The sequence below is a fragment of the Pseudophryne corroboree genome, chromosome 1 (assembly GCF_028390025.1).
Source record: "Pseudophryne corroboree isolate aPseCor3 chromosome 1, aPseCor3.hap2, whole genome shotgun sequence".
Lineage (NCBI taxonomy): Eukaryota > Metazoa > Chordata > Amphibia > Anura > Myobatrachidae > Pseudophryne > Pseudophryne corroboree.
Window position 1 is genome coordinate 892,350,038 of NC_086444.1, and position 22,617 is coordinate 892,372,654.

At 43.4% G+C, this 22,617-nt stretch overlaps 1 protein-coding gene across 1 annotated transcript in view; it reads right to left on the bottom strand.

Annotated features, from left to right (window-relative positions):
• LOC135050104 (EF-hand calcium-binding domain-containing protein 14-like) overlaps positions 1-22,617 on the bottom strand; it is a 327,290-nt gene that overhangs the window by 58,497 nt on the left and 246,176 nt on the right. The window contains exon 9 of the mRNA XM_063956272.1: positions 19,604-19,708. Coding sequence (XP_063812342.1) covers positions 19,604-19,708 — 105 coding nt within the window. The remainder of the gene's footprint in view (positions 1-19,603; positions 19,709-22,617) is intronic.

Here is a 22,617-nt window from a genome sequence, read left to right on the forward strand (position 1 = left end):
GGTCTTCCGCCAGAAGAAGTGCATTGTAAATGGCTCTTAGTTCCAAAATATTTATTGGAAGGCTGCTCTCCTGCGGTGACCATCGTCCCTGAAACTGCTGGTTTTCCAGAACAGCTCCCCATCCTCTGAGACTGGCATCTGTTGTCAGAATCTTCCAATCCCATATTCCAAACTAAATTCTTGTGGACTGACCGCCAAATCAATGAGGTCCTGACCTGGGGTGACAAGCAAATCCTTCTGTGTAGAAGCCAATGCATGCATTCCCCCTGAACAACCAGATTCAGCTGAAAAGGTCTGGAGTGAAGCCTGCCATACTGGATCGCTTCAAAGGATGCTACCATCTTTCCAAGAAGCTTTACACAAAGATGCAGAGAGACCGCCTTGTTCTGCAGGACCTGATGTACTATTTCTTTGATGTCTAGAATATTGTCTTCTGGGAGAAACACTTTCAGATGTATCATATTTAAAATGAGACCTAGGAATTGAATCCTCTGCGTTGGTTGTAGGTTGGATTTTTTTAAATTCATGATTCAGCCATGTCGAATCAGAAACTGATGAGTGGTCTGAGCATCCCGGATCAACTGGTCCTGAGAAGGAGCCTTGATCAGAAGGTTGTCCAGATATGGGATTATCGTTACTCCTGACAATCAATTTCATGACCATGGCTGCCATGATCTTTATGAAGATTCTCGGGGTTGATGATAGGCCGAATGGTAGGACTCTGAACTGGTAGTGGTTCTTGCCCACTGCAAACTGTAAATAGGCTTGGTGTGAGGTCCAAATTGGGACATGAAGGTATACATCCTTTATGCCCATGGACACCATGAACTCTTCCTGTTCCAGTCCCGCAATAACCGACTACATTGACTCCATATTGAACCTGTAAACTTTCAGGAACTAATTTAAAACCTTTAAATTGAGGATTGGTCTGACATATCCATCCGGTTTTGGCACCACAAAAAGATTTGAATAAAATCCCGTTCCTCTTTGAGAAGACGGGACAGGCATATTTACTTCCGTCTGAATTAACTTTTGAATCGCCGTATCTAATGCCCTCGCTTTCTGAGGACACCGAGGAAGGCCTGTTGTAGAGAACTGACTGTGAGGGCGTTGCAAAAAATCTATTTGGTATCCCTGGGAGATAATATTGTTGACCCAGACTTCTTGTGAGGTTTCATCCCAGGTGCCCAAAACCTTTCCAACCCCACCATAGGGGACCCAAGGTGAGGTGGGACACCGTCATGTCACGGTCTTGTCAGCAGGTTTGGGATCCTGCTTTCTGGTTGTGGTCTGGCATCAGCCTCTACCTCTGCTTCCGCAAGCTTGACTGCCAAAACCTCTTCCTCTAGCTCGAAAGGATTGAGACCTAAATGAATTGAACACCGGACCAGAATAATTTGATTTCCCCGCTGTTGCCTATGAAATCCACTTGTCTAATTCCGGGCCGAATAAAGTCTCCCCTACAAAGGGGATCGCCTCAACTGCCTTATTTGAATCAGAATCCACTTGCCATTCTCTGAGCCACAGAATCCTTCTGGCCGATATGGCCGAAGCCGAGATGCGTGATGCTATTCTGCTAGTATCTTTTGTGGCCTGGCAAATGTATGTAGCTGACTCACGGATATGCTCTGCTAGTCTAAATATTTCCATCTGGCTGTTATCTTCCTCAACAGCCTGAACAATATGACCGGCCCATGCTACAATAGCCTTGGTGACCCAAGCACTAATAATTGTAGGTCTGTGTGATGCTCCAGCAGCCACAAAAATAGATTTCAGTGCTGTGTCTAACTTACGATCTGACACATCTTTTAGTGTAGTCACGTTTGATATCGGCAAAATTGACAGTCTAGCCAGGGAGGTGTCCACAATCAGCGGAACATCCCACTTAGACATGACACTCTTGGGTAGCGGGTAATTGGCTGCAAACTTTCTTGGAATTTGGAAGCGTTTATCAGGCTGCTTCCATGCTTCTCCCATCTGATCCTGGAGAGTCTGAGGAATTGGAAAAACGGCTGTAGGCGGTTTCTGTGACTCAAATAAATCAAACACTTCAGGTTCCTTAACCTCTTCTTCCTTGAAGTTATGGACCTGTTTTACCTCTTCGATAAGGGAAACTAACCCCTTAATCTCCGTGTCCTCCTCCTGAGGAATGACATCCATTATCATCTCTACTGACTCTCCCTCCTCCTCGTCAACTATGAGACCCTCCTCCTCCTCTGCATCTTCATGTAGGATATGGAGTGGTCTCTTTACCACTTTACGCACAGTCTTTTCTGCTTGTGTGGGTGGTGTAATTCTAATTAGGAATTCCTCCATAGTTTTGGAATACCCCGCAGCCCATTCTAAATGTTGCTTGCGGAATTCCGCCATCTCTTTAGAAATATCTGCTAGGGCACTCTCCCATGACGCAGATGGACCACTGCTCCCGGGTTGAGCGTCCATTCCCAAACATGTGTCGCACACCCCTGAGCTGCCAACATTAGTGCTCTTTTTCTACATAGTAAGTCTTTGTGATCTTGGTTGGTGCTTTTGACATGTTAAAACATATACCCACACACCACTCAGCATTTTTTGGACGTTTTGGTGAAATTAGATAAAGACTGTAATATCATTACTTCATTATACCATAAACCAACCGATAGGAACACTATCCTAGAATCAAGTAGTCATCATCCAGAGAGCACAAAATGGGGCCTCCAGTACTCACAATTTCTACATATAGTACGGGTCTGCAGTAATCCTGATGATGCCAAAGTACAAATGAACAAGATGTTAAAAAAATTTCTGCAGAGAGGATACCATCCAACACAATTACAAATAGCCCTGAATAAAGCTCAGGCTGTGACTCAAGCAGAAGCTATAAAGCCCATTGATAAAAAAAAACCAGACACAGAATTGTGTGGACACAAGAATTCAATACTGCTAGTGTGACAATAAACAAGAAGACCCGACAAATCTGGCCGGTAATTACTAAAGATAAGGATCTTACATCACTGAGAACTACATACATTTTATCATCTTACAAATGAGGCCATAATGTTAAGGACATTGTGGTACATAATGACATTTCAAATTTCAGGAAGCCAGAACCACAACATTTCCTTTAAAGGAAAACTGATAATTTTAGATGCTTTGGCTGCACAATGTGCGGTTGTCTCAAAGTGGGAGATAAGTTTTATCATCTGAGATCAGGGAAATCTTTCTCAATTAAATTTCCTGTGACATGTTCTACATCATATATAGTCTATTATAAAAAAATGCCCATGTGGCTTGCTATATGTTGGTAAAAGTATTTGCCAACTGAAGGAATGAATTGCCCTACACAGGTCCAGCATTAGGGCAGCGCTGGAGGGAAAAGGAACAGATTAGCCTGTTGCCCGTCACTTTCGATATCAACGCCACAGTATGGCCTCTATTCGTTACAAATTATCGATTGGGTACCACCGAGGATACGAGGAGGATATAGGGGTAAAATCCTTCTACAAAAAGAAGCTCGATGGATTCATACTTTGCACAAGTTTCAACCCTATGGTCTCAATGAGACTCTTAGCTTTATTTGCTTTCTATGGGTGGACAGTTTATCTGTGTATATTTTTTATTAACTCTTTAATAGTCCTTTTTTGATTATTATGCTCTTACTGTATATTAGCATTATTCTGGAATTTATATAATCCCTCTCTAATATTAGACAACGGGTACGGATCAACATCTCCAGATATAGGTTTCAGAGTTTAATTTTTTAATATGATGCATTATTGGTATTTCTACGATATTGATAATATGTAATCCTTTGCCATTTTGCAGTAAGGTAGCTTTATGGATATGCAATTTTAGCTCCAGCCTTTTCTGGTGAGACACTATTGTATGGTGTTTATGTTCACGTTTAGGTGGTTGCTAGGCGACACAGTTGAAGCAGCCACGCCTACCTGGCCGGACCGGAGCTCCCCCTGCACGCGGGCAGCTTCCTGTACAGTGTTGGTAAGTCTATTTATTGTATGTTTTATTGTATTTCTGTATGTCTTGATAAAAGGGACAACGGTCTCTGAAACGTTGACCCACCATTCAGAGTGTTTAGAGTCTTCATTTACCTGAGGAGAGCCATCCATTTGCACGCTATACATAGACCTAATAAAGGGGAGGAAAGGCACCCAGGAAGCTGCGACACGATTTCGTGGAGTGAGTGCCAGGCATTGCTGCTGATATATGAGAGAGCCGGACCTGATATATGAGAGAGCCGGAACTGCATGTTGTCTAGATATCTGTGCCCACAACGCTGGAGTGGTCACTTTTTGTCAGGGCTCCCCATCCATTTATGCTGTTTGAATCCTCTTCAGTATCTGCTCTACGCACTGCTGCACTTTACCATGGTATATGGATTAACCACACTGGTTACTGCATAAGCACTTTTTGCCTGCACTTTAAGTATCTAATTTTGCACTAATGGTTGGACTCTTACTTGCACTTTATTACCTATCGCTGGATGGTGTGGCGACATCATTACACTCTGAGTGGATCTGTAAGGTCACTCTAGTCGCTCATTTAGTGTGTATTTGACTGTGTTGGCCCCTTTTTGTGCAATATGGCGGAAGAGCCTGTAGATACACTTATCCCAGGCATGCCCCTGGCCCAGTATCCGATCGGGGAGTTACATGGATACGCGGAAGCTGAAGCTGATGCTATTCTACACTCAACACTACTTAGTGATCAGCAGGAGGCACTTTCATCTGAGGATCTGTATCATGAACTTTTAAAAATCAAGCGCAAAGAAATAGATTACCTGTATCATTGTTTGTCCCTATCTGATTACTACAGAGCCAAAAAGATACCTCGTGGGTTGCGAGTGCGAAACTCACCCACAATTGGACGCAATGATCCCAATTTCTGCCGCAAGTGGGTCGGTATTTTAAACCGATGTTCAATGGACTTAATGCTGCTCATTATTGAGCAGTCAACAAAAGAGATGAATGCCTACAAATCTAAAGCTGCTGAGTTTGAGGTGAAGCATAAAGCTAACTTACAAGCTGACACTACAGTCGATTGGCTTTCCAAATTGAACGATCAATTACAGCTCCATAAACGGGAGCTTATTAAATTTAAAGCATCCAAGCGACAAAAAGTCGACACTGATTACGAGCAACACAATGTGTATAGGTGGGTGGATGGGGCTACTAAACGTGACTTTAAGCGACTTTTTTTTCGCTGGAGAATTCATCGCACTCGTGACCTTGAGTCCTCTAATGAACATACCTCCACTACTAGCGATTCTGAGCCTACCTCACAAACAACTCGTAGTGACCACCCTTTAGGGGTAGCCACCAGGGCCAAGATCCCTGGTGTAAGAGGTAACGCCGGTATACCAGACGGGGGAACCAATGGCAGAGGAAGGGGAAGAGTGGGGCGTCCGCCCAAGAACCCACGATATCAGAAGACCTAGTTATCAACCTCTCAAGCTATGAGCTTAGTGAAGTTGAGAAATCAGTATTATCCAAAGGCTTGTCCTATATACCATCTTGCCCACAAAACCCACTACAATGGAAAGTTGACAAATACCGGCTACATCGCCAGTTAAAGCTAAAAGAACATTTTGCTAAGAGCTCTGTGCCGGCAGTTGAGAATATGGAAATACCGGCTAAATTAAGGCAAATATTGCCGAAGTCGACCTTTGAACCGCAGACACATAATGCATCTGTTCGAACTTTTATGCGTCTTCTTGAACTTGAGACTGATCAACATATCTCCTCTTTACCACACCTGAGAAGTAACTTAACTAGAACTGAGAGATTGGCTCTTGATCGTCTGTCTACCTGTTCTAATATCATATTCAGGCCTGCCGATAAAGGCGGAGCCTTGGTGCTACAGGACGTAGCTGACTACAGAGCAGAAATCATATCACAGCTTAATGATGCTTCTGTTTACAGGTTGCTTCCCGAGGACCCTACGCCTGTGTTTTTGACTGAGTTATCTAACGTACTTGAGGCGGCGGTTGAAACAGGAATTATTTCTTGTGAGCTCTGTGATACCATTACTGTATACTACCCCCAAGATCCATAAGAGCTTGGTTAAACCCCCCGGGAGGCCAATCATATCGGCCAACAAATCCCTGTTTCAACCGGTAGCCTTATTTCTTGATGCCCTCTTCCAGCCATGCATTCAATCACATTCTCGATATCTTCTTGATACCAGTACCCTGTTACGTAAGCTACAGATGTTGAGTAAATTTTAAATAAATTTAAAATAAATAAAACAACATAATCATAAAATATATTACCAACTAGTTGTTCTCATATATGATTAATATTCTAAAGGATCAATAATGGATACAGATATATATAATCCTGAAGAACAATGGCTGGCCAGCCTTAATTAATACTTAATAAATTGTGCACAAATAGGATGTATCAAAAGATCGAATAGAAAAATGAAAGATTGTTGTCTAGAAGATATCATATAATTTGCATAGATGGTAAGAGCTGAGGATTCTTCCAACAACAGTCTAAAATAGTAATAGTTAGCCGTTATGTATGTATCCAAAAGTCTCGTGAGGGAATTAACCTCATACGGCTGCTGATGTAATTGCTAAATGTTGGAGCTAATGAATAGACACCAGTCCCGTCTTTTAGACCAAAAACTAATGAAAGTCTCGGTAAAAGCACCTAGCCTTAGGCAGCTGTTTAATGTGGGCAGCCAATGCCGTGATAATGCAGTCCCGCAACAAGATGATAAATGTGAACAAAAAATACTGGAACAAAGTCCCGAATGACTCAAATGGCACCTAGCCCAACGAGGCCATATATGTGGGTAGCTATAATAACGGGATAATGTATAAATGAATAAACCCCGTATCACTCGTAGCAGTCTCACCCGTGCCAGTGAATGCAATAGCCGTCCGTCCGGCCGGATGTTCACCGGATCTCCGCCGTTACCAATCCACAAGCCGTTCAGTGCTGCACTGCCTGGGTGCTCCTCCGACAGTGCAGCTGGGTAATCCTTTAGGCTGGGATGTTAAAGAGGAAAATAACTGTGGCGGTTATGGGCAGGTTAGGGCTGTTGGTGATGTCCGTTCGTCTCCCTCTGATGAAACGACCAGTGCCTACGGTCGAGAAACGCGTTAGGTGAACGGCTCTGGAGTGATCCACGGTTATACACCATCTCTCTGCGATTGGGAGACGAACGGACATCACCAACAGCCCTAACCTGCCCATAACCGCCACAGTTATTTTCCTCTTTAACATCCCAGCCTAAAGGATTACCCAGCTGCACTGTCGGAGGAGCACCCAGGCAGTGCAGCACTGAACGGCTTGTGGATTGGTAACGGCGGAGATCCGGTGAACATCCGGCCGGACGGACGGCTATTGCATTCACTGGCACGGGTGAGACTGCTACGAGTGATACGGGGTTTATTCATTTATACATTATCCCGTTATTATAGCTACCCACATATATGGCCTCGTTGGGCTAGGTGCCATTTGAGTCATTCGGGACTTTGTTCCAGTATTTTTTGTTCACATTTATCATCTTGTTGCGGGACTGCATTATCACGGCATTGGCTGCCCACATTAAACAGCTGCCTAAGGCTAGGTGCTTTTACCGAGACTTTCATTAGTTTTTGGTCTAAAAGACGGGACTGGTGTCTATTCATTAGCTCCAACATTTAGCAATTACATCAGCAGCCGTATGAGGTTAATTCCCTCACGAGACTTTTGGATACATACATAACGGCTAACTATTACTATTTTAGACTGTTGTTGGAAGAATCCTCAGCTCTTACCATCTATGCAAATTATATGATATCTTCTAGACAACAATCTTTCATTTTTCTATTCGATCTTTTGATACATCCTATTTGTGCACAATTTATTAAGTATTAATTAAGGCTGGCCAGCCATTGTTCTTCAGGATTATATATATCTGTATCCATTATTGATCCTTTAGAATATTAATCATATATGAGAACAACTAGTTGGTAATATATTTTATGATTATGTTGTTTTATTTATTTTAAATTTATTTGTAATATCCTACTGTGGTCACTCCGAGGAATATATATTTGAATTGAATATTTTTTAATAACTACAATTACTATTTAATAAAACAGATTAATATATTTTTAGTTTGGCTCTTCCTTTTGCGCACGTTTTGGTTCTTTTATCTTGTTACTGTTAATTTTTGGGGATTGACAGCTTCCCCATTCTTCCATATTGTGCGGCATCTGGAAGTTCACCAAGGTTGTAAGATACGGGCGCCTCTCTTTCCTTTTGTTGAGTAAATTTGACAGCGAAGTTATCCTCTGCAGTATTGACATGCAGAGTTTGTATACCATAATTCCCCATGATGCAGGCATAGAGGCAACCCGTGAGTTTCTGCATGGGCACCCAGAATTTAAAGGGCCAGGGTTACAATTTTGTCTTGATCTTCTATATATGACTCTTACCAAAAATTTCTTTTTGTTCGATGGGAAGATTTATTTGCAACAGACAGGTTGTGCGATGGGGTCCCCGGTGGCCCCATCATACTCCAACATTTATATGTTCAAGGTCGAATAGGAGATATTTTTTGACGATCCAGAAGTAGCGTCTGATATTATTATGTACTGTCGCTATATCGACGATCTACTCATCCTATGGAAGGGCAGGCAGGAACAACTAGTCCAGCTCTTAGAGACACACAATAGTTGCAATCACCCAGTTAAGTTCACATACAATATGAGTACACACTCTGTGAACTACTTGGATGTGGAGATTTTCGATTAGAGATGGATACATCAATACATCCATTTTCAGTAAACCCACGGACAGGAATAATCTGTTGCATTTTTCTAGCTTTCACCCTACACCTCTCAAGCGGGGTCTGCCCTATTCCCAGTTACTTAGGGTCCGCCGGATCACTTCTGATCCTGTGTTAGCGGAAACCCAAATGAACAGCATGATTAGCAAATTTCTAGCTAGAGGTTACCCAGTAGCACTACTTGCGCAAGCCAAACTGAAGGCTCTGGCCACAGATCGGTCTAAACTATTACAGGCCAAACCTAAAACCACTGATTCTAGTACTATTCTGCCATGGGTAGGCCAATACAGCCCAGCCAGTAGCGGAATTAATCAGATTTCCATGAGTATGTGGCATATAGTACAGTCTGATAAGGAACTGAATTTGGGCCAGACAAAATTGCTGTCATGCTATACTAGACGGCGCAACATTAGGGATATGCTTGTCAAAGCAGATATTTCCCCTAATCCACAGAGATTACTTCAGGCTAACTCCAGAGGGTGCATTAGATGTACATGCACCACATGTCAGTTTATGATTAGTGGCAAAAGTTTCTCGCATCCACTCACGGGTAGAGTTTTGACTAATAACTATACACTTACCTGCTCTTCTAAGTTTGTAGTCTACCAGTTACTGTGTCCGTGTGGGCTGTCATACATAGACAAAACAGAAAGAATGTTTAAAGAGCGTATGGCAGCACACCGGTCGGCAATTAAAGCGGCCATTGCCAAAGGTTCGAGTGACCAGCCGGTTGCTCGACACTTTGCGGTGGCACGACACCCGTTAGTGCCTCTACGCTATCGAATGATCGACCACGTCCCCCCTCTTACCCGGGGAGGCGATAGGTGCCTTAAACTTCTCCGGCTTGAAACCAGGTGGATCCATCGTCTGGGGACATTGCACCCTAGAGGCCTAAACGAGCACTTAGGGCTTAATGTATTCCTGTAAGTCCTATGGACATCTGGTACTGTTTAGTCGGAGTAGGTATCCTGCAATGTACATGCTGGGTACCTGGGATGTAGGGACCATGGTGCCCATTAATCTGGGGTTTTGGTATATTATGATCCATTATGTGTGCCGCTACATTTAGCAGTTTGTACCATGCTGTGTCTGTACTATGTATTGATGTTATTCGGCCTTTATGATGGTGTATGCTGGTTTACTCTGATTATATGTCGATTTGAAATGTTCGTTGCATACTGCAATAAGCTTTTCTTGTTTGATTTCTGTACATGCTGATTACTGTGTTGGTGCAGCCTGTGATGTATAATGAATATGCCTGCATGTTGTTTGTGTACTGTTGTTGCTATAGCTACTGGCCGTGGGTAATGACGTCATGTGAGGGCGCCGACGGACCAGGCACGTGCCTGTGGTCCGGAAGCGTGGTGATGGCGTCTGCACACACTATTTAGGTAAGCACTTTTGTTTTTGTTCACTTGACCTGATGAAAATGCACAAGTAAAATGCATTGAAACGTTGTCTTCACCACGGATGTAAGTGTACTTTGTTACCGCCGCTTGGAGTGCCGCACCCGATGCTGTGTATATTCCAATATTTGTGGAGGCACCCAGCGCTATTGGACTGTTTAATGGGAGAGCCGGACCTGCATGTTGTCATATATATATATATATATATATATATATATATATATATATACATATAATATATGCCCTTCTATGACTGAAAATCTCTCCTCAGAGAGTTAGCCCGCTCAATGTGCCATCTACCCTAAAAACAAGATGGCAGCAATTTAAATTTACTATTCACTTCATAAACACTCCTGTCTGCATGGAGCCCTCTTAAGCTCCGCAAACCTCCTCCTGTACCCGGGAATCCTGAACCGCTGCTCTCCCCCTTAACTTGGATGTCTTCTGGGAGCATGTCTTTTACCTGTGCACTCCGTCAAGCCACTGGGTCTCCGCACTTCCCGCGACGACGTCAGCAGTTGTCATGCACCGGAGCCTCCGTGCCCATCGCGGCCGGACCTCCTGCAGCCCCAGCTGCTATATCATTCTGTCACTGACTTGGCTGATCAGCGGGACTGTGCGGCTTATATGGGGGATAAACTTGCAGGGGGAGATTGTCACTATGCCCAGCGCCTTTACCTCAGCGATTACTCTTCTTGCTGCTGAACGATCGCTTGTGAAAGATGCCAACCCCTTCCAACAGGGTCTTTGTCTCTCCTGCACCTTGGAGCCATTGTCCCCCTTTCAGTAGGTTGACTTGGCTCCAGACATTAATTAACATTAAAAAAATAAATCTTGAGTGGAGCAGAGGCTCCTTTCTGTGCTGCACCTCCAGCACAATTTTTCAAAGTGAGGGATTGTGGGGTGTGAAGGGGGAGGAGCCAGTGGTGCATACATTTGTTATTTAGATTGTGCTACCTCCGGTCTGCATACTTCACACCCCAGCTGTTTTAAGAGTTCCAGTGTCCCCTAGTGGATGAAAGAGAAAGGAGCTTAGAAGCTGAAATCTGCAGCAAAGCCGAAGTAATCCTGAAAACACTGCAGGACAAGAGGTAAGGCAAAAGGAATCACTTGGTACATGAATGAAATAAATCAGAATCGTGACAATACTCTCCAATTCATGGGTGGACTCCGGACACCCATCTTGAATCTTAAGGAACTTGAAGAATTTTCATAAAAACTAACTGTAGAAGAGAAATCTACAGAATTTCAGGAACACACTTATAAAAGTCTTCCCAGCTGTCATCTCCAAAAGAAAGACCTTTGTCTTCTGAACAAGTACACCATTTGTCACCCATGCAAGCGGAATCTAGACAATCCATTGAATCAATAGTGTAAGAACGCTTCCCTGGGACTGTAGTACTAAGAGGTTTAGAACTTGAATTCGTGGATCCACGAATATTCAGATGAAATCTCATGTGGTAATGTGGACCTTTCTTTCAGAAATCTGTAGAGCTCATTAGTAGTTCCATGGAGAAGACTTTATCAGAGAATAGAGGTCCTCCTAGGAAGGGAGTAGTATAATAAACTGGATCAAAGTCAGAGTTACAATCCAAGTCTAAAGTAAGGTACCAATCTTCTTTAGGAGTCATCCAAGTTTAACTGTGTTTCCATAAGTTTGAAACTACATGAGGAATAGGAAGTAGAGTCACAGGAAACGTAAGCAACTCTTAACACAGTCTTTTGTCTTTGATTTTTTTTTTAAGCTATCCAATTTCTTTATTCTCTGATTTGTTTTCTCATCAAAGCATTTTCTTGTTCAGAAAGTGATGGATTGAAGAACTGAACATCAGATGAATTTTCAGAAAGCTGAGAGAATGATGAATCCTGTATACTAGAACCTTTAGAATAGCTACTACTAGATGGAGATAAGTAAATGTTTGTAACTCCCAAATACAAGGTCTGAGAGTCTTGCATTGTGTCCGTGATGCTTTCAGTTTTTCAGATTGGAAATATTTGACACCTTGAACTAACAGAGTCTGCTCTTGCTTGGTTAGTATTAATTAGGAGGATTTTTCTGTAATTGGACCCTTCGTAGATTGAGTAGGACACTTAGATGATTCCAAATAGACCCATTTTGAAGAAATCTCCTGTTTAACTGATTTAATGAAGAGAGGTCGTGTAACATAAGATCTTTGGACTCAATAAGAGGGGTTGCCCACTCCAAGGATTTTCCCCTGAAGGCTTGAAGGAAATATTTAACTACACTAGCTGGATACTAGCAGGTAATCCAGTCTCAATCTAAGAAAGGTATTGGCATGCTAAAACACTAAATTGGGCTAAACTCAAAGTGAACAGAGGAAGAAACTTCAGACAAACACTTGGTAGATTGATCAATAGACAAAGACTTATCAGTTTGAATTAAATTATAAGATTGAGAGGAAGAAGTTGACAAAGTTGAAGTATCCATGAATGGTTGAGACTTTGGTGTCACTTATGAATTGAAGTTCATGTTATCAATTTGTGAATTGCTCTCAACTTCTGTTAAATAGGTCAACACATCCTGATGTCAATGAATAAGTGCATTGGAATTATCATTGGAAGAATGAGCTAAGAATCTCCCTGGAGCTGACTGATGGCCTGTGGACAATGGCACAGAGCTAGGAAATTCCTTTGAGGGAGTGTTCTTAGAAGAATCCAATTTCAAAGTTTTTGGACTAAATTTTTTAATTACAGCGTCACTGAAAGCCGTCAAGTCCTGTAGTATAGGATCATTAGTCTTGATGAGTGGATTAGATGATTCTAAAGCTTTGTTTTTGAAGAACATGAAAAGGAATCTAACAATATTAGTGGGAGTAATACCAGATGATAAGTCAGACTCCATGATAGTGAGGTATTGATTCACCAGCACATGGTATAAAGTAAACAAATGATGAAGCATCAGGTGAATTCTGTGAGGTTAAAACTTGTGAATCACACACAGGAACAGAAATGGAATTGACCTGGGAAATCTCAGACTGGTGAGAAGATGTTTTGTCCGGAACTGAAGAGCTGAAGTCCCAAGTAGGGACTGCCAGGACACTTAAAATCCTGTCCTGGGGTAAGGTACTAGAAACTGAAGTTGGAGTAATGAAATTTCCCTCTGGGATTTGGAAACATATCTGCTGAGAAAACTGTGGAGTCGGAACTTTGTTGAAACAGAACCTCTTCCTGAGGTGAGAGACTGAAGTCTTTTGCTGGAGCAGGCAAGATCCAGACTGGAGCTGGAACAGACAGAATCTAGATGTTTAGATGACCCATCTTTGTCTGGAATATAGAGACACTATCAGGAAATGGCTGACAGGAGTCCATGTCTGCATCTGTGACACTGGAAACCCCTCCTGTGGCAGAGGACTTTAATGTCCCTCTTGGAGGTTAAGTTTCAGATACCCCTTTCGGGATTAGAACTTTGGATACCTCTTCTGAGGTTGGTGAAATAGATGACCCTTTTGAGCCTGCAGAATCAGATGCTACTTTAGGGGTTAACATGACGAACATTTCACTTTGAATTGGAGACTCATGCTCCTTCCGCAGCTAGAACATTGAAGCCCTCCTGGGGATAGCAGATCAGATGCCTTTTAGAGGATAAAAGATCAGACTTTCCAACTGTTGCTACAGAGTCTGGTGCCCCTTTTGGGGCTGTATTTTCAAATACATCATCAGGCCTTGTCATAACAGAAGCAGTTCTTAAGGGTGTAGAGGTCTTTCCTGAGACTTCCAAATCGGGTGCCTCACTTGGCGAAAGGGGATCAATCCTTGGTCTGGTGCAAAACATCATCTTTTTTTAATTCCTGAACCTAAAATAGGACCTCATTATCAGTAGACCCTAATCATAAGCTTGAATTTCCTCTAGAGCAACTGTCTTGACACCTCTAATTGAATTAGTGGAAGCTGGAAGTACAGACCTCACAGGGGATGAGTTGAAAACATTGACACTGTAGCGTTGAATTCTGTCATCAATTATTGGCATATGGATGGTTCAATCTTTAATATTATGATCAGAACATCCACAGTAGAAGCAGAGGCATATCTGCTTGCGCCGCTTACATTCAGTTTCAGAGAGCTTGGGCCATTGATAAATTTGATGCATAACTTCACTCAGTATGGAGGGAAGGACATTGGCACTAGAGTGGCCCAAACAAGTAGATTTCTTAGTCTCTGGATATGTGAAGCAGCCTTTATCATTTCAAGAGTATTATCAAAAAGTCTGGGTATTTCCAAGAGGATGCTGGTTAGGAGGTTTTGTAACTTTACCAGCATTTGCTGGAAGGCTCTCAATTGATTGAAATAAGCTGTATTGAAAGTCTGAGTATGGCCAAAAGAGAAATCCACTTGCTCAGGGAGTGTGAGGAAAGAAGAGATGGAAACTTTAGATTTGATTGTAGAACTTACAAGGAGGAACCACTGCCAAATTGTCCAAAGAGCTCCTGGTATTGAGAGTGGACAAGCGGGATGAGGCCAATGAGAATTTCAGATCATCCTGGCATGCATAGGAGTCACTTAAGCCTTGCACTAGTTGCCTCTGTGTTGCTTCCAGTCCTTCAAACTGTACAGCTATGAGTTGCAGTAGGTTAGAGTTAACTCCTGGGTTACCTGCCGAATCCATGGGTCAGTACTTACTCTCAGATTTGTTTTAATTTGTGGATCCTGACTATATTCGACCACGGGAGTAGTATGTGAAAGTCTTGGGTAGAAACTAGGTAGCTTTATGTAGCTTTTCTTCATACAGCACAGAGGATAGAATACTGTGGTGATGCTTCCAAGTTGATGCCGGGATGTGGGCAAAACTAGCAAGAGGATAGCCACAACAAGTCTAATGAATCTTGGAGACTGGACTGCAGAGTGGGACCAGTTTGCAGGAACAGCTTTAGTACTTGATTCCAGACTAAAAAAAAAGCTAATATGGTGTCCTGCGCACACGGGAATTTAAGCAGCTTGATTAAAGTATTCAGATAAAAATTGTGCAAATGAGCGCTAATAATAAGAACCAAGTAAGCTGAAAAGAAAAACATTAGACATTTTTTAAAAACATGAAAATATGTTTACTTTCCTTCTGTGAAGGGTTTGAAGGGGAGTAGGTATTTTCTTTCAGAGCGGTGGTGATATAGCGGTTCAGGAAACAAACTATCCCTATCTTACCCTAAGGTGTAGCCCGCTGGTCTCTGATCCTGCTCTCCATGTCGTGGCTTCCGGCTGCGGCACTTTAACAGTGACGTCACGAGCCACCTGTGTTGAAGCGGGAGATGTCCGCTAGTGTCCGTTGATGTTAACTCTGTTTGCCGGGTATCTGGTCATGGCGCTTTAGCGGTGACATCACGGGCCACCTGTAATGAAGCGGGAGAAGTTTCCACTGATGTCCGCTCATACTGGCTCTGTTTGCCGGTGTTATGATTCCAGCACTCTGGTCTGAGGAGATCTTATTGCGAGGACCGGAGCACTGGAACGTAATGCTGGGGAAGGGAGCGGGAATGGAAAATAGCCCCTTGCGCCCTAACTCCGTTGTCTCGCCCGTGCTGTCAGAAATCCCCTGCGAGACTATGGTTGCTTGAGCCCATGGCAGCCGCGTTTGAAGGGCGGATTACGTCTGCCCAACTCCGATGCCCCCCCAGGTCTTAATGAGAAACAAAGGGAAATCCGAGACAGGGTGATAACAAGGGGCCCTCTGACTAAACAACCAGGCCAGGGGCTACAAGCTAATAAAAACTAGAATATGTGCGGAAAAACCGCCAGGGAAAAGGACAACCAAAATATCCACTTGTCCACTTCTCCTACCTGGCACCGCCGAGTTCCAGAGAGGACTTGTGGAAGCGGAACCCTCCGCAAATGCTCCAAAGACAAAATATGTAAAGATAAAGCGGCTGAGCTGCAACACACGGCAGAGCCGCAACTCACGAAACACCACTCGATATTCAAAGGTGATCAGTCAGGACTACTGGGGACCCAACGACTTCCTGGGATGAGATGACAACTCCCGGATACAGGACTTCTGAGGACAGGAATGACCGGATACAGCAGGACTGGAACAGACTCTCAGCAAACCAAAGCAGCATGCAGGAAGCTATTACCGGCGTCTGTGAGAAGCACTGAGAAGGTATTTAGCAGGGAGTCCTCCAAACAGCTGTTCAGAGCCTGATTGGTATTAATGCCGTGCAGCTGCCTTGCTGCACGGCCAGAAGACAAGTGTGTGTGCGTGTGTAACTAGACCCTGCAACGGGGAACGCGGTCCGCCCGTGGCGTCCCCGTTGCTAGGGTCCGTGCGGCTCAGCGCGCCCGGCGTCTAGCGTTGCTAGGAAGCCGGCGGCTGAACGCGCACGGCGTCCCTAGTTGCTAGGCGCCGGGCCGCGCGGATATTGCGGACCCCGGCGCCTTAAAGCCGGGTGTCCCCAAAAGTTCAACCAACGCGTTTCACACCTATTCAGGGTGCTTTATCAAGGATGAAGTGTGCTTACTGAAGCAATTCTTTTTCTACTTTATTAAAACAGGATATGGTCATCATAAAACAGGAAGTTGTTCCTAAAAGCAGTGGGAAACACCTGCTTGATATTAACAAATAAAAACTTTTTAAAATTACAGCTTACTTGGTTCTTAAAGGGTGTGGAAATAGTATGTCAGATTCACGTTGTATATTCAAAAATATGTCCAAATTTCAACATTGGACCTTTTATAAAAAACTCTACGTCTATATTAGGTCCATAGGGCTAAAAGGTTTTTAAAAGATAAATCCATTGAGTTTTTTTCTTTTTTAATGTTACGATATTACCTCCTCTCCTGAACGATTGGGTACTTTGTATGTTCACAAATTTTAGACCGGATGGATCCTTTTTATGGAACTTACTGAAATGGGCAGACACACCATGGGGTAAATTTACTAAGGTGGGAGATTTTTAGAACTGGTGATGTTGCCCATAGCAACCAATCAGATTATATCTATTATCTGCTAGAAGCAGCTAGATAAATGGTAAGTAGAATCTGATTGGTTGCCATGGGCAACATCACTAGTGCTAAAAATCTCCTCCCTTAGTAAATTTACCCCCATGTGTTTCTAGGCCACGTTTGATGTTATAAATATGTTCGGCAATACAAATTCTTATTTTCCTTTTTGTTTGCCCTAAATACTGTATGCCGCGCGGGCATTCCAACAAATAAATTCCACCTTCAGTTTCACAACTTATGTGTGTTTTTATCATGTGGTCCTTCTTGTTTGATTAGAATGAATTTTAGTGGTTGGTTTGATACTTGGCTTTTGATTCTTGCATCCAATACATTTCAAACAGAAAAGGAAACCTTTGGTGTTATTCTTGGTGGTCCACATGATAAAGACACACATATCTTTTACACTTGCAACACTGCTCAGCTAAACCTCACTTTCTAACACTTTGACACCAACCTGCTGTCCTTTTTTTTTCTTTAAAACTCAGCAGCCTCTTTCATTTGCCTGACACTGATCTTTCACTCTTATCCTTTTTCTGTGTGATGCCCTGGGGTGGTGTGGCTGGGTTTGTTTGGGTGTGCTCTGCACCCCAGAGGTGAACCCCTATAGTGTTAAGGACCTGTCCGACGAGCTCACCATGAAGTAGGTAGGCAGGCTCATATACTAACCAATATATGCCAAGAACCTCGAATATTATTGTTGTTATAATTTTAATGGTGCACCTGCACCCTTGTTCCTATATTGTGATACTGGCAGTCAGCATACGGATCCCGAGCTCTGGTCACATGACCGCATCCCATATTTATCAAAGGGCCCAGACAATGCACTCTGTAATGGCTAGGCAAACCAATGTGGCACCTGGACAAGTCTGTCTCTGTAGACTGGCAACACTCCAAAACATTGGCCCCTACCACTTCATTCCCCTGTTGGGCCCTTCATGCCCCAGTCCGACACTGTACACAGGTGTACAATCAGTATAGGAAGGTGCTGCAGCAATAACACAGTCTTACACAGAAGGTAAAGGAGCTTAGAAGCTAAAATCTGCAGCAAAGCCGAAGGAATCCTGAACACACTGCAGGACAAAAGGTAAGGCACAAGGTATCACTTGGTACATGAATGAAATAAATCCGAATCGTGACAACCTCCTGAGTAGTGAGGACCTTCAAAGAGGGATACTTTTAAGTGTATCTAGCAGCGCTTGTGGACTGCTCTTCTTTGATTTTCTATGTAGTTCAAGAATTGGTGCTCTTGTGAGTCGGTACTGAGCTGCAGCTAGGACGCAAGTTACTTTTTTTTGTTCTTTGTGATGTTCCTCACTGCTTTGCCTTGTTAATGAGGCAATGCATGAGGCAAATGGCTTGATACAGCGGGGAGCAGCAGTTGGCTGCGGCTGAGACTGTGACCCAGGTAGTTAAACTTAACTGTATGGAGACTGGAGAGTGTAGTTCAGAATTACAAGTTCCTGTAACTGCAAACCTTGGGGGGTACTATTCTGTGCATGCAACTGTGCATAATTTTTCATGCTACGTATGCTTTTTTGTTGTTTACATAAATTTGTTTTATGAATGTGAAGAGTCGACATTCTGGGGGGCACCAACATTTATTTTGCCTCCGGGAAACTGGGATGAACTTACGCCAGTGCCTCATCGGGCATGAGTATTTTTCAAGCAGCCCCAAAGATTCAGATGGAGGCACTGTGCCAGAACTAAGAAGGCAAGACCACACGCATCAAATGCACTGTAGCTCTGAACTTATCACCACTCCATCTTTGCTGGGTAGGTGTTTAGAGGGCCATGTTATACTATTACTACTACTACTACTGCTAATACTACTATTACTACAACTACTGCTACTACAACTACTTCCAAAGAGAGGCTTTTTATACCAGGGTAATCAGGAAATACAGTATGTTAAACTACCCTAAATAAATGTGCTTTCAGGGCACCTATAGGTTTACAGTCTGAAGCAGGGACGGACTGGAGGACAAAATCGGCCCTGGCATGTGCGTGCACATGACAGGGGTGCGTGCGCTGCTAAAGGAAGCGTGCAGACACTAGCAACGGGGGGGGGGGGGGTGTCGTGAGTCAAGGGGGCCTGGACTCGCGGCATGCCTCCATTTCCATGGAGCGCGCAGCCTTCCTGGCTCTCTGAATGACAGGACCGGCCCACCAGCCAGATGGCCAGTGCAGCCCTGGACTGAAGCATGACTGGTGTAGATGTATGCTGTATGTGGATGGCGGAAGTTGCATCATTGCATCATTGTCATACCCTTGTTATACAGTGTTTGTTATTCAGGAAGTGCTCCTGCAGCCACTGTTCTGTTCAGCATTACTTGCAGTTAGTGAAGACACAAATTTGCACCTCTCCAGAGTTCTGTGGTGATTTGTACACAGACCTCTTTACAGGTAGTGTAGACAGCAAACCAAAAAAGACATGTTACAATAGTCAGTGTGATGCTTCTTACCTGCTCGACTTTTCAGAAGAGAAGTAGATATGTGGTACACTTCCCCAGACTCATCCTTCTGCTTTGAAATTGGTTGCACGGTTGTCTTAATCTCCTGACTCATCTCTACAATGTATGTAAAACAACACTATTAACATAGCTTGATGCGGTGCACAAAATCTGCAACATAATAGTGCATAAGGAGTATTGATGTTCTGGCAGTGGTAAAGCTAGTAGGTGAGTTGGTGGAGTATATCCTGAGGGTCATATTTGAGGGGTAGAGCTGAAAGGGCATATGGCCATATGGGGATGGGGACAGATTCATTTTTAACTGCTGCCTGTGCAAATGCAGTGATCTGCTTGCTAGTTCAATAAAGTTTTTTTTATTGAGGTACAGTGTGTGAGACGTTATGATAGGCAGACAAAGGAGCTATAGCAGGAAGAAGGGCAGCAGCCAGATACACAACACAAGAAGGTAAGTAACGGATACCCCTTTCAGACTTACACAGCCAGGTTGCACCTGGGAATTTGTACATGGGTGCTTCCAGGGTGTGACCCGGCTTGAACTACCCCTTTCAGACCTGCGGCCCGACCTGGCATATTGCCGGGTTAGTGACTTCACCGCTGACGCTACAGGAGGCGGCGCTTGGAGATGATCATCTTTAAGCTCCGCCTCCTTCTATGCAGAGAACGGGTGCCAAGTCGCCTTGATCCAGTTTACCCATTCACACTGAGACCCATCCCGGGTTGATTCCGGCTTCAACCCAGGTCGCGACCTGCCCTAGACATCTAGGTATGTACATGGCTGCCATGGATATGTCCGTTAAACTAGAAAAGCACTGGTGGTTTGTACTGTGTATGGATGGTATCCTATTTATATGAATTGTATATTTTGAATGCATTCTATTGATTAAATTATATCTACAGTATTTGTACTTTGTGAAAGTGCATGCGCTCTTTTCTGTGAGGTTGTATTAATCCTCTAGACCAGCGGATCCCAAACTATTTTTTCTCCCATACCCCTTGATTAGGCTTTTCATTTATGAGTACCCCTTCGTCTCAGAATTGTTTCTAAATGTGTCTGGTTAGAGTTTTTTTCTTTTACATGAGGTGCTCTACTGTTGGTCAAGTTTCTTTACATGGGGGAGATATATTATCAATAGCAAATTGTCAAAAGCGCTATATTAACTCAATTTGACATGTATGGGTCTTCACTATGTATGACTACAGTTACCTTACATAAAATCACTTTTGTCATCACCCTATTCAAACATGTACCAATATCTCCATCTGATTGTATCTTTGAACACCAGTGACCAAATTTATCTCTTTCTGAGAAGTCTCTCACTGCTTGGTTTGATAATACCATGTGACCCACGCATGGACGTCTGGGAGTTACAGTTGTGCTTCTCAGATATAACATTATGACAGAGACTTGAGCAAGAATCATTCTCCCAGAAATTGTGGACTCAAGCAAGATTTGATTATTTAAAAATTACAGTTTGGCTTGCTTTCAGATCCAGGCAACATAGACAGTCAAGATTTGATTTCAGATATGTAAAACTAGAAAGTGTTATTTAGGTCAATAAGCAAAACTGTAGTAACTCACCCAGTGCCATTGGGAGCAGCTTTCTATGGTCTATATACAGAAATGATTATCTCAGTACACTGATAGGACTTAAATTAAGTTCTTCATTCTGGTATTGGCACCCCTTCCACCTACCCTCAGGATTTTTAATTAGCACAGGATACTACATTGCTGTCTACACAATAAAATGTGCTATGTGTAAAGGTAAATTACATAGTTTTAGAGTTTAGGGACCCATTTAATGAAGGTCGCATGGATGCGGTGGATGGGTTCACATATTTGGCCAAATTTGTGCTAAGAACTTCTCTTATACTGGAAAAAGAAAAATGCTGATGCACACTCTAAGCACTAAGAATACGGATAGTAAAAATAATGTTGATAAACTCTCACAATTAACATGGAGTATAAGTGACGTACTAAGCACACATTTGTTCAAATATGTGGGCCCATCCACCGTGTCCAAGTGACTTCATTAGATGGGTCCTTAACATCACTAATACTATCATATTATATAAATGTATCTATGTCTCACCTTCAAATAGAGCCCTTATTAACGTGAGGTCAGCAGTGTAGGAACCTGTACTAATTAAAACACCTGAGGGTAAATGGGAGGGGTGCCGATACCAGAGTGAAGGGGCGGATTGGCCACAGGGCTGACCATGAAGAATCCTGGTAGGCTGATGTGCCTGTTTTGTGTTTTGTCATGTGGCCCCACCCACCACATGACAGGCAACCCACCGCACTCAGTACACTGCATTGTCCCCATTCATTCTGTTATTATCATCTCCGCAATACAGCATCTCTGCCATCCAGTGATGCTGCCATGGCTACACAGTATGTTATACCTCTTGTGCTGCCCATGCCGGGCCACTTCTACACAATAGTTCAGGTCCACTTTTAGTTCCCAATACGCCCCTTGTCTCAGACACAATTGCAGAAAAAGACGCAAGGAAGCCGCATTTGCATTAGTGATGAGCGGGTTCGGTTTCTCGGAAACCGAACCCCCCCGAACTTCACCCATTTTACACGGGTCCGAGGCATACTCGAATTCTCCCGTATGGCTCGGTTAACCCGAGCGCGCCCGAACGTCATCATCCCGCTGTCGGATTCTCGCGAGATTCGGATTTTATATAAGCAGCCGCGCGTCGCCGCCATTTTCACTCGTGCATTGGAAATGTTAGGGAGAGGACGTGGCTGGCGTCCTCTCCGTTATTGTTGAACTTGATTGTGCACTATTGCTTAATTGTGTGGAGGGCTGGGGAGCAGCTGTATAATATAGGAGGAGTACAGTGCAGAGTTTTGCTGATCAGTGACCACCAGTTATCCGTTCTCTGCCTGAAAAAAACGCTCCATATCTGTGCTCAGTGTGCTGCATATATCTGTGCTCACACTGCTTAATTGTGGGGACTGGGGAGCAGCTGTATTATATAGCAGGAGTACAGTGCAG